This window comes from Gracilinanus agilis, chromosome 5, assembly GCF_016433145.1.
Source record: "Gracilinanus agilis isolate LMUSP501 chromosome 5, AgileGrace, whole genome shotgun sequence".
Lineage (NCBI taxonomy): Eukaryota > Metazoa > Chordata > Mammalia > Didelphimorphia > Didelphidae > Gracilinanus > Gracilinanus agilis.
The window spans coordinates 181,642,226-181,662,740 of NC_058134.1; the positions used below are offsets into that span (position 1 = coordinate 181,642,226).

General features: G+C 37.1%; 1 protein-coding gene across 1 annotated transcript in view; it reads left to right on the forward strand.

Annotated features, from left to right (window-relative positions):
- Positions 1 to 20,515, forward strand: part of ITPR2 (inositol 1,4,5-trisphosphate receptor type 2) — a 529,867-nt gene that overhangs the window by 187,379 nt on the left and 321,973 nt on the right. The window contains exons 10-14 of the mRNA XM_044679064.1: positions 6,067 to 6,218; positions 8,877 to 8,976; positions 9,739 to 9,899; positions 14,725 to 14,866; positions 16,485 to 16,646. Of these exons, the coding sequence (XP_044534999.1) occupies positions 6,067 to 6,218; positions 8,877 to 8,976; positions 9,739 to 9,899; positions 14,725 to 14,866; positions 16,485 to 16,646 (717 nt within the window). The remainder of the gene's footprint in view (positions 1 to 6,066; positions 6,219 to 8,876; positions 8,977 to 9,738; positions 9,900 to 14,724; positions 14,867 to 16,484; positions 16,647 to 20,515) is intronic.

Genomic DNA, 20,515 nt, shown 5'->3' on the forward strand with positions numbered 1-20,515 from the left:
AGACAGCAAGAGTAGAACAACCCTGGGGGGTTGCCCTCCAAGACATGGCACAACAGCATGAGTGAGTGCCCCAGTTCAGGGATTTTTATATTCTTTGCAGTAGTGTGGACTTGACTTCTTGCACTCAGGCATTTGGTGGGTGGGGGATCTGTCTGACACCCCCTGGGCTTAGGCTATCAAGGTGTGGCCCACTCTTTGTCTATCCCAACTTAAAGGACCTCCAAGGATAATAGTCTTTGCCTTGGGAGTCTGGAGGACTGGAAGGGGGAAGGGAATTTCCCTGTTCACAGCCTGCCTGAGCTAAGGAGTACAGAGTCCCTGCCATCTCTGCACAGTGCCCATGTCAGGACCACTGGCAACCCCTTGGTAAAATTACAAAATGAAATGGGCACTCTCTGGCTTCCCCTATTCATCCCTTTCCCCTCCCAGTTGCTATCAAAGATTGAGCTTGTACTTGTGCTATCTGTGGATGGTATAAATTGATTGGCAGAGAATGTAAGCTTCTTAAACATAGTGACTAGTTTTTCTTCTTTTCTTTGTTAACCCCAGCACTAGGTAACATGCTTTACATCTAGAATTCATTCCACTATCAGGCATTGCTTGGGAATGGTTAAATTTCCTTCCTAAAAGTGCTTTCATTTTTAACATTAAATCCTTATCTTCTGATTTAGAATGAATATCTAAAGTATCAACTCTTAAGGCAGAAGGGCAAAGGCTAGGCAAATGGAGTTAAGTGACTTTCCCAAAGTCCTACACCTAGTTAATGTCTGAGAACAGATTTGAACCCAGGTCCTTCCACTCCAAGCCTGGTGCTCTATCCACTATGTTTCCTAACTGCCCCTTGTTTTTATATTCTTAAGGAAATCTTGAAAACCTAAAAGCCTTCCAGACCTGAAGGAATGAATCAGTACTGGTAGTAAGTTATTTGGGGGCAGTAGACCTTTTACACACCCCTCAACTCCTAACACATAGGTAGCAACTCCCATTACTCAAAAGGTACCAGTTTTCTCTCCCAGAAGAAAAGGCTCCCCCCACCCAAGCCAAGGCCAAATACTCTGTGCTATTCTCAAGGCAATGGATGCAGAATCCTGAGATCAAGAGTTGTGCTTTGGGCTTTCTCTGAGTCTTCCCTGCCTGGAGGAAAGTTTTCCATTGTGACCTCATGTCTGCCTTTAGAAGGTCAGATGATTAGAGCCTCTTCACACCATTTACATGCTCTAGCTCATTAATTTTGGTTAGCTTGGCTGTCACTTCTGTCTCAACTGGGTGATGGACTACTTTCATAAGAACTAATTTTTGAATTTGGTGGCGTACAACTGGGCTACTTATCAAGTTTTTGGAGCACTTTCTAGGACTCCCTCTGAAATTTCTTTATTACTTAAGGGAGTTTCTCTGGCTTTGGGAATAAACTAATGAATAATGAAATGAGCAGAACTGAGAACAATTTATATAGTAATGATACTGTGAAAATAACTATGAAAACTCTTTTAAGAATTGCAATCAATACAATGAGCATTCTTGATTCCAGAAAATTGATGAGAAATATGTTATCCCTCACAGAGGAGGATAACTGGTTTATGGTGTAGAATGGTTCTACACACACACACACACACACACACACACACACACACACACACACATCTGTGTATATAATTTGTTTTGCTCCAGGGGCATATTTGTTAAAGAAACTGATTTTCTCTTTTTTTCTTTCTTTTTTCTAGTGGGATGAGGGTTGAGAGGGAAAGACACTAAATTTCTATTGATTAAAAAAAATAAAATTTATTTTTAAGTTTAAAAAAGAAATGATATTACAGAGGTACCATAAGGGTATTAACTGGTCATATAAAGCAGGACGGATTGAAATTTTGGCCAGAAGACTTTGGCTTTAAATGATAAGCCATGGCCTTTTCCTCTCTCCCCTACTTAATGGAAAGAGCCCAAAGAATAGAAGTGGGTTTTAGAGTATAGTATAAAAGGAAGAGTTGTACAGGAGAAAAGGTGGCAAGGATAGAAGAGAGGAATAGGAATTTTTCCAAGAAAAAGAAGAAAGGGTGGAGGGAGAATGTGCAAGTGAATTCTAGGCAAGTCTTCCACTCAGGCTATGGCTTATTTTTGGCTTTTGCTTCATACCTCACTGTTCCCTGCTTCTCCGCCCTCATTTTCTCTCTTTGATGAAAAATATGCTTGGATCTCTCCTATCCTTAAAAATGGATGACCTAAACAAATAATAGCAATAGCTAATATATTATCATGCTTACTATGTGACAGACACTGTGTTGTGATTTATAATTATTTCCATTTTATTCACCAGAAAGAAGGTGCAATTATTATCCCCATTTTACAGATGAGGAAACTGAGGCAAACAGAGATTAAGTGACTTACTGCTGCTGATTCTTTAACTTCTTGAAAATGTACACTTTTATTTCCAGCCTGTACTTCCTGACAACCCACTCATTCCTCATTCTACTTTAATCTGTTTTCTATCACCACCACTCTATTGGAACTGTTTTGTTCAAGATTACTAATGACTTCTAAATTAATTGTTAAATACTGCTAGGTGGCACAGTGGATAAGAGTGCTGGGCCTGGCGTTAAGGAAGACCTTATTTAAAATCTGAGTTCAAAGACCTTAGAGACTATGTGACTTTGGGCAAGTTGTTTAACTGCTATCTGCCTTAGTTTCCTCAACTTTAAAATGAGGATACATACATACATACATGCATACATACATACATATATATAATAGTATTTATATTACAGAATTATTGTAAGGATCAAACAAGGCAATATATGTAAAGAGCTTTGCAGATCTTTAAGTGCTACATAATGTAAGCTATTATTATTGTGTAAATTTAAATAGCTGGGTTATTGCCTCCTTATTTTCTTTCTTTTCTACATTTTTGCAGGGCTTTATGATGTGTGGCAGGAAATGGTATTTGATGAAAAAAATATCCAGAAAAAGTTTCCTTCTTTCTTCTTCTAAATGTAGCTCCCTCTCACCCACGGACACTTAGAGAGTTATCCCAATTTTGAGGTACTCTGTTTTTCACTTAAAACCATGGCTCATAATGTGTTTCTTTTTACCAAGCTAATGAGAAAAGACATATTAGTTCAAAGGAAACAATATCTGATCAAATCATATAATAAATTAAGAAACAAGAAAGGATTCTCCCCCTGAAGCTACAGGGGTACATTCTTAGGTTATTACACCACCAGTGGCAAGTTTACATTTGGAGAGAACGTGGATGACTAAGGAAAAGGAATAAATTCCAGCACATTTATTTTGGGGTTACTGCAATGGATAGGATTGACTCTATGATGGAACTATGTGGCTCACTTCAAGGCATTCTGCCTCTGGGCATTCTGTCTCTGTCCACCTTGTCATCTGATCTGTTCATTGAACTGCTCTCACCTTGAACTGAACTCATTTGCTGGTCTTTAGCTAGTCTGCTGTCACTCTCTGCTGCCCTCTCTGGGAGGTAGCGACTAGGAAGCCTCTCCCTTGCAAAAGAAGGTTAAGCTGTTTTAGCTCATGTAGTTCTAGAGCACTTGTTTAAGTAGTCAGCAAAATCTAGGAGAAAGAAACCTTGAGAGATGGGGATTAAACCTGGCTTGTTTTTGTGTTTTGAGTTCTTTGGTGGCTAGTGTTTAAAGTTTGTGGCACCCACCAATCATCTAACTTGGATTAGACAGTTTCTGATAATGCCTTTTAGATCTCCAATTTTCAGCATATAGCCTTTCAAAAGACAATTTTAGTGACTCTAGCCAATAAAATTACCAAGAAATTGTATGGGGCTGCATTGAGGAGATTCTCCCAGCCCCCATAAAACTCCAGTTGCCATCAAGTCTTTGGGCAAGAAAAACTTAGATCAGGGGTTCTTAATCATTTTTTTTTGTGGCAATTTGGTAAAGCCTATGGGCTCCTTTATAGCATCATGTTATTAAGTGAATAAAATAAAATATATAAACTTACAAAGGGAGCCAATTATATTAGAATGCATATGTATTTCATATATTCATGTTTATAGATACATAGTATGCATGTACATATATATGTGTGTGTATCTCTCCCTGTCTCTCTTTCTCTCCCCCACTCTCCCTCTTGCTCTCTCTCACCCTCCTTCTCTCTCTCTCTCTCTCTCTCTCTCTCTCTCTCTCTCTCTCTCTCTCTCTCTCTCTCTCTCTCTCTCTCTCTCTCTCTCTCCCTCTTGCACCTTAGGTTAAGAACTTTTGACTCAGATGTAGCCAGTGGAGCTAACTATCTCCTCTTTAGAACTTTTGTCTCAAATTCTTGCCTTTATTATGAAAAACCACCCTGTCAGGAGCAACATATGAGATCTGTGATTAGCTTTCTTACCAGTAGTAAACCTCATTGGCCGCCCTATGTAAATAATAAACTAATTCTATATTATGAATTAGAAACAAATAATTTAGTGATCAAAACATTTGGTAAGCTTGATGCTTAGGCCTGTGTGATATTTGGGAGTTGATTCCATAATTCATATGGCCTTTCTGTGGGATAAATATGTCAAAAACAATCAATACTCTTAGCTTATGCTGTTCTAACTAAACTTAGTGGATGATAGCTCTGTCCCAACAAGATCATTACTTTTCTCTTCCTGCTTACCTCATAGTGGGGCTATCACCTTGCTCCTTTAATTCTAAGAATCCACAAAATCTTTAAAATTAAAAGCTTACTTAATTCATTGAAAAAGGCAAACTAACTGGAAAAAATAAGGCAGTGAGGCGTGCTTAGATGGAGGCAGCTAGGTGATGCAGTGGATAGACACTGGACCTAGATTCAAGAAGACTTGACTTTCAATCTGACCTCAGACACTCACTGGTCATGTGACCCTGAACAAGTCATTTAACCTAGTCTGCCTCAGTTTTCTCATAAGTGAACCAGGGTTAATAATAGCAGCTACTTCTCAGAGTTCTTATGAGAAAAAAAATTATCTAATATTTGTAAATCATTTTGTAAACCTTCAAGTGCTGTTCAAATGCTAGCTCTTCTTATCTCACCATTATAGCCATTAATATATAATATAATTATAGCCATTAATATATAATATAATATAATATAATTATAATATAATATAATGTAGTCACAGCGTAATTGCTCGATAACTATTTGATTGCTTGATACTCCTTATATTTGTCCCTTGTAAACACCCTTTCCAACACACCTTTGTTGATAGAGCTATGTTGCTTATTTTTCTCCAAATTTCTACTTCTTTATATTGTCTCTAATTCTATAAATGATGACCCATTAAGCCCAACTTGTGGTGGTGAAGACAAATAATAATTAGACTGGTATAGAATACATAGGGAATGATGCAGAGGTATTGTATGAACCTGAATCTAATTTTTAACAGCTGTGTAAACTGGATTAATCTCATTTTAAATATCTGATGTCTGATTTTTCTCTTTTCTCGCTTGCTTTTGCCTCTTTAATGTCATATTCTTCCCCCAAGTCTCCATCCTACGATTATGTTCCAAGGAACTAATGGATCCTATTTTAGAACTTTAATAGCATTGATTTGTTTTTTCTTCAAACCTTCAACTTTTGGTTCTTACTGGACCAAATGAAGCAGAGATGCTGATCTCCCTCCTTTTAATGTGGATGTTGTGACGATGGTCAATCCTGGGGGATAGGAGCAAACTCTTGAAAACCATCTCTGGCTGCTCTTTAAAGTTTGGAAAAACCTATTTACTAAGTTATATTATAGAATGATCAAGATTGCTATGTAGTTAGATCTAATGGAAGGGAAGTGACCCCCACTATAGCATATTATCGTGACTACTGTTGCCTTCATAATGTACCTGGATCAAACTACCTCTCAGGAGCTTATGACCTACTATTGTTGATAATAGTTGTCTCAAAGGCAGTGTGTCAGGACCCAGGAACAATTTTTTTTTTCTGAATGATGTGAGAACATTATTCTGCAACAGGCACCTTTGTACTAATATGTGACATAATCTGTGGATTATTTGCTTCCTTCCAAGATAACTGGAGGTTTACAATGGAGCCTGATAAAAGCAAATAACCCGTCTGCTTTATCAACAGAGAGATGGTGACCTTCTTACTTCAAAGAAGAAACGCCAAGCAGGGGAGAAGATTATGTATACTTTGGTCTCTGTACCACATGGAAATGACATTGCATCACTCTTTGAATTAGATGCTACCACTCTTCAGAGAGCTGATTGCCTAGTGCCAAGGTAAAAAAAAAAAGGAGGTAGAGGGGTGAGGATAAAGACATTTTTTAAAAAACAGTACACCATTGAGGAAAAGAAGTCAAATAAAAAGTTTTGGTATTGGTTAAAATTAGGAAATAATTACAAATAAACAAATCATATATAAACATTGACCTTGTTGCTATAAACATTTATTCACTTTTAAAATGAATTGAGACATATTTAAGACTTGAAGGCTAGAAAGAATACTGTACAATTAATGCTTCATATTGCTTTTACTAATACTGTAAAAAAAACACCCTTACCTTCTACCTTAATTTTTGCCCAAATTTTTTATTTTTTTTGGTAAATTACAATTTCATTACCCATCTCTTAACACTGAAATGCCACATAGAGCACCAGTTAGTAATAATTTCCAACAGAACATATGCTATACCTCCATTGTCTTTCTTATTTTTAAAACAAATACATTAAGATGGTAACTCCAATTCTTCTATATTTACCCAATATTTGCTAAAACTTTATTAATTTGAAACAATGGCTTTCAGTAATGTTTTCTACCTGACAAAATGATGAACCCAATGGAGACCACTCTGATCATCTCTTATCTTATAGGCACTACAAAGCCTATTTATCTATCTATCTATTTTAATGGTTTGTTGTTTATTCCCTAAAATCTAATTAGTTAATTAATTAAGAATATTTCCCCATGGTTACATGATTCATTTAAATTCATGTATTTATTTAATTTAGATTATTTTTCCATGGTTACATGATTCATGCAGAGTTTATTTAGATTATTTAGAATAATTCTCTCACATTTTGCTAAAAAAAAAAAACAAAACCAAAAACCAAAGCCAAAGTGCAAATTAGAATTTTTCATATTGACTAGAAACCATCATGTTTTATACTAAGTATCAGTTTCAAGTGAGGCAATTTGGCTTAAGTGACTTGCCCACATAACTAAGCAGTGTCTGAAGTCACATTTGAACCCAAATCCTCCCACCTCACAGCCTAGGGCTCTATCTGCTGGGCTACCTAGCTGCCTCTTCTTTCATGTTGTTCTCCTTCTCTCCCCAGGGGGAGAGGGGGCACTTCCAATTGAAAGCCATAGAAGAGTATTTTGTGGGGCAGAGGTTCCCGTTGCTCCTAGCTTACCTCTCTTTCCACAATCTATCTGATTCTAATTCCATCACCCTTCTAGGGGTGAACCTGCTTAACTGAACAATGAGAGCCTCCCCTGCCACTAGAGGATTATAGAAAGGAGAAATAACAACCTCTTCCCATTCATCTGACTAGTCTGACTGTGGAATACAAGCTGCCACCCTGACCCAGAGGGCTTTATTCTCCCGTGCTCCATCCCTTTCCCACATCTTTTAATGCCCAACTCCAACACTAACCTTGTTGGCTAAAGAAGCTATGAATAACTGCAGAGTTTGCCCCTCTGTTAGAACAGATGATTCACTTTTTAAATGATCAATGTTTGTTTTAGGAGAAAAAACAGAAACTTTTAAATGGACCTTTAAACACTTTAGACGTTTCTGTTTTTCTAGAACCAGTGGGGATGCTACCTACCTCCATTATCTATTAGCCAAGCAGATCTCTTAAGGGCAAAGTTATTATAAGAGAAGGGCTTTTGTTAACCTTAGTGTTATAGTAATGTGAATTATTATTATGATTAAGAATGTCTATTCATAAATGACTATTAAGATGTGAGTGTTGGTAAGAAAATCATTTGCAAATGTCTGCCTGTGCCTATCTAATCTTTTCACCAACTATGCTCTCAATAAATAAATATGGATTTCCCCCAAAAAAGAAAGTCTATTCAACAACAATTTTATATGAATCTTAAGGTAAGAGAGGTAGCTTGGTATATTCATAATGGATAAACAGATGGCCTCAAAGGAAATTGGAATTCAGGTTCCTCTCGTGGCATATACTGACTGATCCTGGGCAAATCACTTAAAAATCTCCTTGTTCTAGGAAACTGTAAGATTTCTGATGGCAGAGAAGGCACTATTGCTAGAATCTCCTTACTCGGGAGTTAGTTCCCTATAATGAAATCAAAGGTCTAGCTCCTTTCTCTATCTTTATTTTAAGACAAAGGAACTACTTTTATTTAAGATAATTCTATAATTGGGATAACCCGGTGGATCAGTGGATGGAGTTCTAGATCTGGATGAAAGAAGTCCTAGGTTCAGATCTGGTCTCAGAAACTTCCTCATGGTGTGATCCTGGGCAAGTCACTTAACTTCAGTTGCCTAGCCATTACCTATATTTTGCCTTGGAATGGATACTCACTATTAATTCTTAAAACAGAAGGTAAGAGTTTTTTAAAAAAAGGATTATTCTGTAATTAAGATTATTTTTTACTGAAGACACTAGATGTCCCAATTAAAATGAGCTGCTGAGATTTTATTAGAATATACAGTGTCTCAAAAGTCTTAGTGCAACCATGGGAAAATATTCTAAATTAATTAATTAAAGAAAAAATGGGAAGAAAAAGTCTTAGTGCAGTTCCAATCAGTTCAAGCTTTAAACTGCACAAATACTTTTGGGATAAATGTCTGTATGTCTGCAGGGTAAATTACTTGTAATTACTGTTTATTTATATTATTTGGGGGTATTTAAACAATTTAAAAGTTTTCTTAGACATGATGTTTTATATCATTTTGATTTTAGGAACTCATATGTTCGGTTGAGACATTTGTGCACCAATACATGGGTAACCAGCACGAGTATCCCTATAGACACCGATGAAGAGAGACCTGTAATGCTGAAGGTAAGGAATCCTGTTGTTCTTCCCCTTTTTAGCCAGGAACTGGATCAAAGGGTGGTCGGTTTGTTCATTATAACCCATCCTCACCCTCATTAATGATCAATGAAACTCAAAACACACGACCAAGCACGAGTCCTCTCTTAAATAGTTGAAATGAATGGATGTGCTATTCCACAAGGAGGTCCCCAAACTCTCCAAAGTTCCCAGCCTTGTTCCTAAAGAACTGGCAGCTTTTTTGTTTTTACCAAAAAAAGGAAGGAGGAGAAAGAAGAAAGAAAAAGGTCATGTTGAATTAGATTCTTAAAATTCTACCTCTCTTTCCATAAGGGAGAAGAGAATAATAGTCAGGGCAAAAGTAATATTTGTACAGCACTTAGCAGTTTCTAGATCACTTTCACATGCACAATCTTATTTAATCCTTCTAATAACACTGCGAGGTAGACAGGTTTATAAGCCTCATTTTACTGATGAGGAAAACTGAGGTTCAGAGAGGTGATTACCATAGAAGTATAGCTCCTGGAACTCTACTGTAAAGCAGCAGTAGTGGGTGGAGAAGGGGATTACTGTTCTAAATACTGTACTGGTCAGAGGGCAGGAAGAGTGGCCATGGAAAGAGTATAGAAAGACCCTTGGCTGTTTTGTGTGGGTGACTTGTATTGGGATTATCTATCACTGTTGCTTATGATTGAAAAATGAATTTTAATTTGAAAAAAATTGTAGCTATTAAAAGAAACTGATCTTAACAAGGACAAAACAAATTTACAGATTGGAACTTGCCAAACAAAAGAAGATAAAGAAGCTTTTGCCATTGTGTCAGTTCCTCTCTCGGAAGTTCGGGATTTAGATTTTGCCAATGATGCAAACAAAGTCTTAGCATCCACAGTGAAAAAAATGGAGAATGGAGCAATAACTCAGAATGAAAGACGGTTAGTGAGTCTTTTACTTATTTTATTTTTTAAACTCTTTAAGTCTTTTAAACTCTTTAAGTTTTACACATGTAAAACCCTGTGGAATTGCTTGTTGGCTACAGGAGTGGGGTGGGAGAAGGGGAGAGAAAGAAGATGAATCATGGAGCCATGGGAAAAATTTCTAAATTAATTAATTAAACACAATTTCTAATGAAGGAAAAAAAAACAACTCAATGTTCTGTCTTAAAATCGAAGTTCCAAGGCAGAAGAGTAGTAAGGACTAGGCAACTGGAGTTAAGTGACTTGTCCAGGTCACACAGCTGGGACAAGTGAGTCTTTTATCTGCTGCATCTCTAGACTTCAGGCATTTTCACGGCTTGCCCTTTATCCCTAGAATTCTCTCCTTCCTCATGTCTGCCTCCTGGCTTCCGAAGTTTCTTTCATGTCTCAGCTAAAGTCTCACCTTCTGCAAAATGTCTCTCCTACTCTTCCTTATTGCTAATGCCTTTCTTTGAGATTATTTCCAGTTTTTTATGTATAGATCTTGTTTGTACACACGTTTGCATGCTGTCTTCCTATTAGACTGTGAGCTCCTTGAGAGCACGAATATTTTTTTTCCCCAGCTCTTAGCACAGTACCTGCTATAGAGTAGTAAATGCTTCTCCACTTCATTTGCCATTTAAGTAACGGATAATTAGTTGTTGGCTTTTACACAAATCTCAAGTAAGTAAAATGATGAAGAGAGAATTGAGGTTAGGCTCAGGGTCACCACATCTCTGTCTCTATGAAAAGAAAAAAAAAACCCAACATGACTCTACTTTGAGTTCATTCTTTCAATATTTTAAAAATTCTTATTTGAGTTTATTTTTTCAATAAATTAAAATGAAAATCTTATGGAACACTTTTCACATTTTTTACAAAATTGGGGAACAGTTCCTTTTTTGTTTCTCTGGTTTTTTGAGTTAAATGCTTAGTTTAGCATCAAGAAAATTGGATGATTAAAAAAAAGAAAGCTTATTTTAGAACTGAGATTTGCCTTTGAAAATAAGAGATGTGCAATAATTCATTCCTATAAGTTAGCAAATAGGCATATCTCAGCTCACTTCCTAGCAAAAAAGCCTGTTTGATAGATTGCCCAGTCTTCCTGCCATAGAATTTGGATCATTGCATCTTAGAATGAGGATAAGGATTTTTTTTGTCTATTCTCATTTTGCTGTATTCTAACACGAAGTTCCAAAAAGTTAAAAATCAAATATATATTACATGAAAAATAATATTTTATTTCAAAAGAAATTATATGTATACAAATTATACACCTACACATACATATGTAACAAGGAAAATAAAGCTTTCAAATAAATCTTACATATACATGTGGATAGGTAGGTGGTGCAGTAGATGGAGTGTTGTATCTGGAGGCAGGATGACCTGAGTTCAAATCCAGCCTCAGATACTTCCTAGCTGTGTGACCCTGGGCAAGTCACTTAACCCTATTTGCCTTAGTTTCCTCATCAGTCAAAGGAGCTAGAGAAGGAATGGCAAACTATGCCAGTATCTCTGACAAGAAAACTTCAAAAGGGGTCACAAAGAATCGAACACAATTGAATTAACTGAACAGCAACAAAATATATGCACACATGTCTGTGACAAAAAAAGTCAAAATAAATCCTCACCTAATATATACATGTTTGCATATAAATTATACATTTATAAACATATACATACACATTACATATACTTATATAAATATACATATTACATAGAAAATAAAATTTTTCTTTAAAATAAATCTTTGAGAATGCCATTTGCTGTTTTCAGTGGAAGCATTTTTAGGTTTTGCAGGACAAGAAGCTTATTTTTCCTCTTCTCCCTTTTTTAGGCAGACTTGTGATTACTCTGGAAAGGGGAACTCCTTGTGGGAGAACTTCTTCCAATAATGCCTATCACCAACTCATTTGGTTTGCCAAATGGCCTTGGGCAAGTCATTCAGATTTTTTTGTCCAGTGACCCTTTACACATGTTTTATCTGCAGAATTTCAGAGTGCAAAGTCTTATGGAAGACTGAAAAAGTTTGTGATTTATGGTTACAGAAGGGCAGCACAGTGGCTTGAGCCCCCTGGGGTGGGGGCTTTAGTTCCTGGGTAATTTATTCAGGAGGAGGAAGCATGATTCAAGGGAAAGATGGTTGGTTCTGGAGTCAAAGGATCAAAAACCATCTTTTATATTTACTAGCGACATGAATGGCATGTTATGATAAATCATACAGAAGCATTTCTTCTAACATAAATATATCATTTCAATTCTAATTTGTGAACCAAAGATTTTTATAAAATGTTTTGCTTGCTTTAGTGGGGGCCTTCTATCTAACAAAATTACTTTTCTGATGAATCCATGACTAAAAACAAAAACAAAAACAAAAACAAGCACTTACTATGTCTTTTGTGAAGCTGCCAAGTGGGTCAGTGGGCAGAGCACTGGAGATAGGAAGACCTGAGTTCAGATGCTCACTGGCTCTGCGACCCTGGGCAAGTCACTTAACCTGTTTGCCCTAATCCACTGGAGAAGGAAATGGGAAAACCACTCCAGTGTCTTTGCCAAGAAAACCCTATGTGGAGTCACGAAGAGTTGGGCATGATTGAGTGACTGAACAACCACATTTTGTACACTGGGCTGTGCTAAATATTTAAATAATAATCTAAAGTAAGTAAAAGTGAATAATAATAAAATAAGGAAAAATAAGAGACCTGATCTTAAGGTGCCCCTATTTTAATAGTGGCACGGGCACAAGAGAAAGGAGTTTTGGTCTGAGAAGTCCAAGGACTGGTGATCTACAGGGCCCTTTCCAGAAGCAGTGGTTGCATTGATTTACTGATTGTGCTTAGAAGAAGAGGCAGAAAGGGAGAAGAGTGCATGGGCAAGGTCGATAGCAGTTGGACAGAGTGGACAACTAGGGGACAGGGGAAGCATGGTGTGGAGCGGGGCTTGCTAAATATAGTAAGCTAATTAAGTGAGTTTGTACTCATTGCTGATGATGCTTGTGGAATGTCATTTTAGGAAACTTCCATAGATTAGGTTGAACTATGGCAGTGGCTTCTTCAATTACTTATTTAGCCATGGATCACTTCTATGTGACTCTATTATTGAAGCCTGATTCTTTTTTATTTATTTTTCATATATCTTTTGTTCAACAATAAAAAAATATTCACATTGGCTCTAAGATCTTCCTATTTTCTCTTCTTAGAAATGAATGTGAACTTGTATTTCTCCCTTTAGAATTTCTTTTTTCTTATTCTGGCTGCTCAGCTCCATACTCTATACTTGTCTCTGATGTCAGTTTTAGTGGGTACAAATAGATGATTATATAGGTGGGAATGTCTGATTCTTAAGACCTTCTTATGAACCACAGAGAACTTCAGATATTCCTATCTACCATGTTAGGAAAAGCTGATATAAGACAATGTTCTGCCTGTGTTATTATTGGTAGGATTACATAGATCATTTATTTCAAAGAATTTTTTTTTTACATTTCCATTGTTCATTGGTTGTAGATATTTGGCTGTATTTAGGCTTTGGTTTTAGTTTTCCAAGCATTCATTTGCCACAATTTTTCTCTGTAATGAAATCCAGTAGCAACATCTTTGTAAATTAATTAGAGTTAGCAGAGTTCAATGGAAAGAATATTGGCTCTAGAGTCAAAGAATTTGGGTTTATTTCCTATTTTTTGATGCTTGTGAGACTTTGAGTAAGTCATAACCATCCTGGACCTCTGTTTCTCTTACTGATAAATTGATCACTTGGACTAGATGGCAACTGCTGAGGCCCCTTCTAGGTCTGCCTCGATCCTCTCATCCGCAATATGGGATCTGTAATTGCTTTTAATGTGCTGGTTCACAGCCTTTCAGAAGGCAGTGTGGTATGATGGAAGGAAACCAGAGGGACTAGGTTCCAATCCCACTTCTGACACTCACTTCTTGGGTGACTGGGGGACAACTTAACCTCTCTGGGCTTCAGTTTTCTCATCTGCAAAATGAGGGGTTTGGACAAGATGGTGTTGGAGGTTCCTTCCAACTCTGGAGCTATGGTCCTCTGGATATTTTTCCTGGACGTGAGAAGTTATCTTTTAAATGAGCAACATTTTCTGTTATTTTTACTTGAGCACCTTTTATTCGAAGCATGTTCATCACAAACATTCTTAGAAAGCCTTTGAATAATTCCATTCAGAGGCATTGATCAGCTGTCTACCATGTTTCTTGGTTTAAGTCAGTCATCATTTCTCTATTTTGTCCATTGATGGGGAGGATGAAGAGATAATGCTATATAAATCAGTGGCAGAACTGGGATTTATTCTCAAAGTTCCTGGAAAAGAACCATGAGTGCCTTAAGCAAAGTCCTGGCGCTTTACTAGACAGACTCCACCCAAAGCATCTGGCTGGTCTTAGTTCTTTTGGCAACAGAAGTGGTCTAAGAGGTTTGCAGGGACTTTTGTGTTTCAGTTGTGTGTGTGTGTGTGTGTGTGTGTGTGTGTGTGTGTGTGTGTGTGTNTAATTGTGTGTGTGTGTGTGTGTGTGTGTGTGTGTGTGTGTGTGTGTGTGTGTGTGTGTGTGTGTGGTTTCTGGCTAGGGAAGAGTAATGGTGAACCCTGAATTGTTGCTGTGTTTCTTTTTAATTATCCCCCTTGAAGATTTCCCCTTTTGCTAACTCAAGAATTTTCATCTTGATATTTTCACTCACTTTGGGTTTACATTGATTTGGTTTCTTGGGCATCAGTGCTTCCTTTGCAAACTTATTTTCCTAAGTTAGGCCTGCCATACAATAATATTTCTCTCTTTTTTTTTCCCTATAGATTTGTAACAAAGTTATTGGAAGATCTCATTTTCTTTGTTGCTGATGTTCCTAATAATGGACAAGATGTTCTGGATGTGGTAATCACCAAGCCAAATCGGGAAAGGCAAAAATTAATGAGGGAGCAGAACATATTGGCACAAGTGAGTTGTTTTCTATGCAGGAATAGTTTATCTTTGTGACTCAGCATCAAGGTCAAATCTTCTCCATGATGCTGACTGGGTCAGTTTCTAGGTAAGCTACTAGACTACACAATTTCCAGGTGGGTGAGGACACTTCAAAAAAATCCTTACCTTCTGTCATAGAGTAAATATTGGATATCAGTTCCAAGGTAGCCTGGGGTAAGGGATACCTAGCTGAGATTAAGTGACTTGCCCAGAGTCACCCAGCCAGGAAGTATCTGAGGCCAGATCTGATCTTAGGACCTCCCATCTCTGTGTCTGACTCTTTAGCCACTTAGCCACCTAATGGCCCCAGGGCACTCGTAGATTCCTAACTCTTCCTCCTCATTCCTTCAGCTCATGGATCCATCTCAATAGAAATGTATGCCCAAAGAAACTAGCATTTTATTCTGTGTTTCCTCACCAAATTGCTGTTCACTAATGAAATGTGTTCCTTTATTATGTTCTGTGTATAAGAACCTAAGGCAATTATTTAAAAGTGAAGATAATTACTAGTTCAGGCACTTAAAAAAAAATCCTTAACCTTCCATCTTAAAATCAATCAGAAGAGCAGTCCAGGTCAGAAGAAGGGGCTAGAAAAAAAGAAAACAACAACAAGAAGAAACCCCCCAAATTTTAAAAATTAAAAAAAAAATTCACTTCTTGGGGTGGAGCCAAGATGGCAGAGTAAACCAAAGCAGCTCCAGTTACCAGGAGAATCCTCTCCAACCAATATTTAAATATCTCCACAAAAATACAGGAGTGAAAGAACCAACAAGGGTACAGAGTGAAACAACTTTCAAGAAAAGAAAAAATAAAAAAAGTGGGGGCAGGTATTTGGGGTTAAATGATTTGACCCAGGTCACAAGTTAGGGAGTATCTGAGGCCACATTTGAACCTAGGACGTCCCATCTCCAGGCCTGACTCTCTCAATCTGTTAGCTGCTTCTAGTTCATGCACTTTTGAAGAAAGTTTACATTTCTATCTGGTAAAACTATTTTCTAGCAGATTCTTACAGATATGACTGCAACGTAGGGATTATAATTAAAAATCAGAAGAGCAGTTAAAGTTCCAATCCAAAGGACCATTTTCTTGTGATGGTGGGCGAAACTGTTAATTCTCAGTTCATACCTATGTAATAGGGATTGTTTTTAGTCATGCTATCTTTTTTATATACATTCTTTCATAAACATATGTGGGTAATTGCCAGATTAAACACAGGACTTTTATATTACCTCATAGGTAGAACAGGGGAAAAATTACAAATATGGTTTTTCAATAGCTTGTGAGATGAAAAATCTTTTCTTATTTGTATATATCTTTGTGTATTACAAAATCACAGGATCATTAATATTTTGTGTGTGTGAGTGTTTTGTAAAAGACCATTTTCTTATATGCTCATTTGGAACAAAATACATATTGGACATCATTTTCAGATAGCTTTTGTTATTTTACCCCTGAAAATTTTGTAGGAGGAGTAGAAATGAGCTCAACTTTTGCCATAAGAAAGTTCTTCTAATGACATTTAGTGTGGCAACAGCTAGCTGGCTAAAAATGTATAACATACTTTTTATTAATTCCTAATTTTTATTCCTTATAGGTGTTTGGAATTCTTAAAGCTCCTTTTAAGGACAGAGGGGGAGAAGGTTCAATGCTGAGACTTGAAGATCTGGGGGACCAGAGATATGCTCCCTACAAGTACATGTTGAGGCTCTGTTATCGAGTTCTTAGACATTCCCAGCAGGACTATCGGAAAAACCAGGTTAGATTTCTAAATAATTTCTCCACAAATTTTTACTTTTTAAAAAAAATCTAAAATAATTCTTGCTTCTATTATATGAATCAAATTAATCAGAAGAAGGAACTTAACATTGTATTTAAATATTTTTGACAAATCTGAATATCTCAGAAGTGTTCTTTGGGGCAAATTTTGAAGTCAAAGAACTTGAGTTCAAACCCTACCCAACTATTTAGCACCTTTGGTCTTGAACAAGTCAAGTAAAATCTTTGGGTCTTATCTAAAAAAAAAATAACAAAACCCTAAGAGTTTGGCTTGCTGACATCTAATAGTTCCGTTAGCTCTAAATTCTTTGATAATAACTAGTTGTGACATAAAGCTAAATATACCAAAATAAATGTTATGCTCTACATTAAGTGAAGAGGAATATTAGTAATGTCAAAGACCATAAAAGGAGTGAAAAATGAAAGTAATAATAAATGCATCATAGTAATGCTGTAGACCTGTAACAACATTTTTTCACTCAAACTCAAAGCACTTTCAGTGAAACTATTTCCTATAATCTTTCTGTATTTCCTTTAGATAAAAAAGAAAGAGGTAATAGGATCCTTTTTTACAGGAAGAACTGAGACACAGAGAATTTAAGGGGCTTTCCTGAAGTAACATAGCCAGAGCATCAATGGTGGTTAAAGAGTTGTCATTTACTCTTTTAAAGCTTTACTTTTTAAAGCAGGTTCAGTGCTTTAATTTTATCTATATAATAATATATTAATATATCAAAATACTAATAAATAATTAATATGTTAATATAATGTAATATAATAATGAAATTATTAATTTTATCCAGGTGATGGGTGAAATCCTCCATAAAGTCTTCCTGTGATTCCTCACTGTGGAGTGTCAGAAGGTTAGCCCAGCAAAGGGCTTATTCTACCATGTAGAAAAGGACCAGCCTAGTAGAGAGTCTAGAATACACTCACTTCTAGGTTGGGACCTTTTTGACCTTGACTCTTTGTTGGCTGTTTCCTGACAAAATAACTTCTTTATGCCAGGATCACCATAAAGTGTGCCCAACTCTGATCAGGCCAATAGGAGGTTGGTAGGCTCTTCCACAGGTCAGGCACAAAGAGCCCGTATAAACATTTGGGATGGAGATGTCTTTAAATTTCTGCAACTCTCTTTACCTTTGAGCTACGGCACTTCTGCTTGGCTCACAGCGTCCGGTGCCTTCTCTGATGTGGGCATGCCATGAAGGATGGTCCTGTTGCCGGTGTCTCTCATGTGTCCCCATCAATACCAAAGTTCTTCAGGGATCCTGTATCACTTCTGACCTCCACATGAGCTCTTGCCTTGTGCGAGTTCTCTGTAAAGTCATCTTTCAGGCAAATGTACGTTTGGCATTTGAAAAATGTGGTCAGTCCATGGGAAGTTGTGCCCTCTTCAGTAGAGTCTGGATATTTGTCAGTTTGGCTCAAGAAAGGAACACGATTGTCTGATACCTTATTGCCGGGTGATCTTCAGTATCTTCTTAAGAGATGACCATGCCGAACCATTAACTGAAGAAAAATCACATTGGTCTTTGGTTCCATAGAGAAGCTCCTTCTATTTCTGGTGGCAAATGGTGGAAAGGGGAAGAGGGCTTAGGAACCACACAGTTTGTAGACTATCTTTAGACATTAACTTAATTATTGGTTTTCTAACTGCGTAACTTATAACCAATGTCTAGTGAGTAGTTATAATTATTAGAAGAAAGGAATCCTATCAATCTGGAAATGCTCTCTATAAATGAAACCAGAAAATAAGAGCACATGGCAGCTCAATGGGAATATAGCTCACTGTTTCTCTTTGGAGGAGTAAATCGAGGACTTGGGGGAGTTGGTTCAATCATATTTCCAAAAGCAACAAAAAGCATCGTTTCATGAAATTCAGGTCACCTTGTTTTGTAGTATCCAAGGTAAGCCCTTACAAAATGATTACCATGAAGATAATTTCAGTGTGTTCACAATTATGTGTTGCAAAGGATGAAGAAGTAAATACATTCTATGAAGGACTTGATCAGACTCTCGAAATTAAATCAGCATCTGTTGATACTGACTTCAGTGTGTAGGAGGGGGAGATGAAAATATGCTGGAAATCATGGTTTAGAATTAAGAAAGGAGAGAGGCCAAAGGCTTGTAGATTATTCTGAAGTTTCAGGCCTATATAGAATAACTATTTTTAAGAAGACTTTTGGGAGGTAAGCCACTGGACAAGGTGAGCACCAGACCAGATTATACGCCCTCTCCTCCACCCCCAAATTATATTTTGAGAGATAAGAAACAACTAGTTAACAGCACAGGAGTTTGTTTTTTTGTTTAACCCTTACTTTTTGTCTTAATAACAACTGTAAGGACAGAGTTGCAAGAATGGAGCCTTTTGGAATGTTCGAAGCAGAGACGAGTGACAGAGCAATGGTTGAGCCTGGGAACAAGGGAATGTGGGAAGGAAAGAACTCTGGGGTCTTCGTGCTGGGATCTCTGAGGGGGGAGGAAGGACTCTTGGGTACCAGTATTTTCCTAATCAATCTTTTCAAGGCCACCCTAGTTAATCCTTAGGCTCCACTCTTGCAACTCTGTCCTTACACAGCCCTAAGACATGAAGGCAAGGGCTAGACAAATGGGGTTAAGTGACTTGTCCAGGGTCATGTAGCTAGAAAGTATTTGTGGGAGATCTGAACCCCCTTGTTTCCAATTCCAGATCTGGTGCTTCATCCACCTATCTGCCCCACCATGAGTTATTTTTTAATCATTTTGCTAGAGGAAACATGGGATTAGGAGACACTTTAAAAAAGTTATAATTACCAATTAAGGATCCTCCAAACAAATTTATTTTAAAAAGCTGTTGATGTTGAAAAGTGAGGATGGGGAAAAGAACAAACATCAGTCAAACAATGAGCATTTAAGCCCTTAATAAGGAAGCAGCATTGTGCCAAAAATATGGAGTATTCAAAGGAAAAGTGAAAACATTCTCTGCTTTTCAAGATGCTTTTAATAGGAGAGACAAGATATCTATCTGTCTGTCTGTCTGTCTGTCTGTCTGTCTGTCTATCTATCTATCTATCAATGGGTTTATGTACACAGTGTGCACCGAGTACAGGGAAGGTAACTTGGGGAAAAGGTGCTTAGCAGCTGAGGGAAATGGGGAAGTGCTTCTGTCGAAGATGACATTTGAGCTAAATCTTGAAGGAAGCCAGAGATTCTAAGCTGGAAATGATGGAAGGAGGTTATTCCAAACGAGGGGACAAGGGCAGCTAGGGGGTAGCACTAGACCTGGAGGCAAGAGAATCTTGAGTTCAAATCCAGCCTCATCGGAGACAAGATTTTTAAAACAGCTTTACCCACATGATCTCATTTAATCAATACTTTCTTGATTCTGAAATCTGTCGGAGCTGTAAGTCCCCATGATTTACCTCCTCTCAGAAGTTCCCCCAATACTGCAATTTAGTGAGTCAATTACAATGAATTCCTTCTTTGGACTGGTATTTACTAGGTTTTTCTTATTCTTCTGTTTGGATAGAGGTGTTTCTCTTGTGAGACTGCCTTTTGTGCAAATCTGCAATTCTTTAGCAAATAAAAAGGCCATTATTCACACTACAAAAAGATTCTTTGCTTTATAAATAATTCACTACACATTCCCTTTAAAGTATGGATTCTCTTAGAGCAGTTAAAATAGGGTTTGATCTATAAAAATTCAGTTTACATGTAATTTTTCAGGAATGCATCTAACAAGTAAGCTAAAGTCACTTTTATTGTGTCAGGCACCATATCATATCACTTTCATTGACTGCCATGTTGCAACACATATTACCTAAAATTTTCTTAAATTTGAAGCTTCAGATTATGAAACACTAAGTA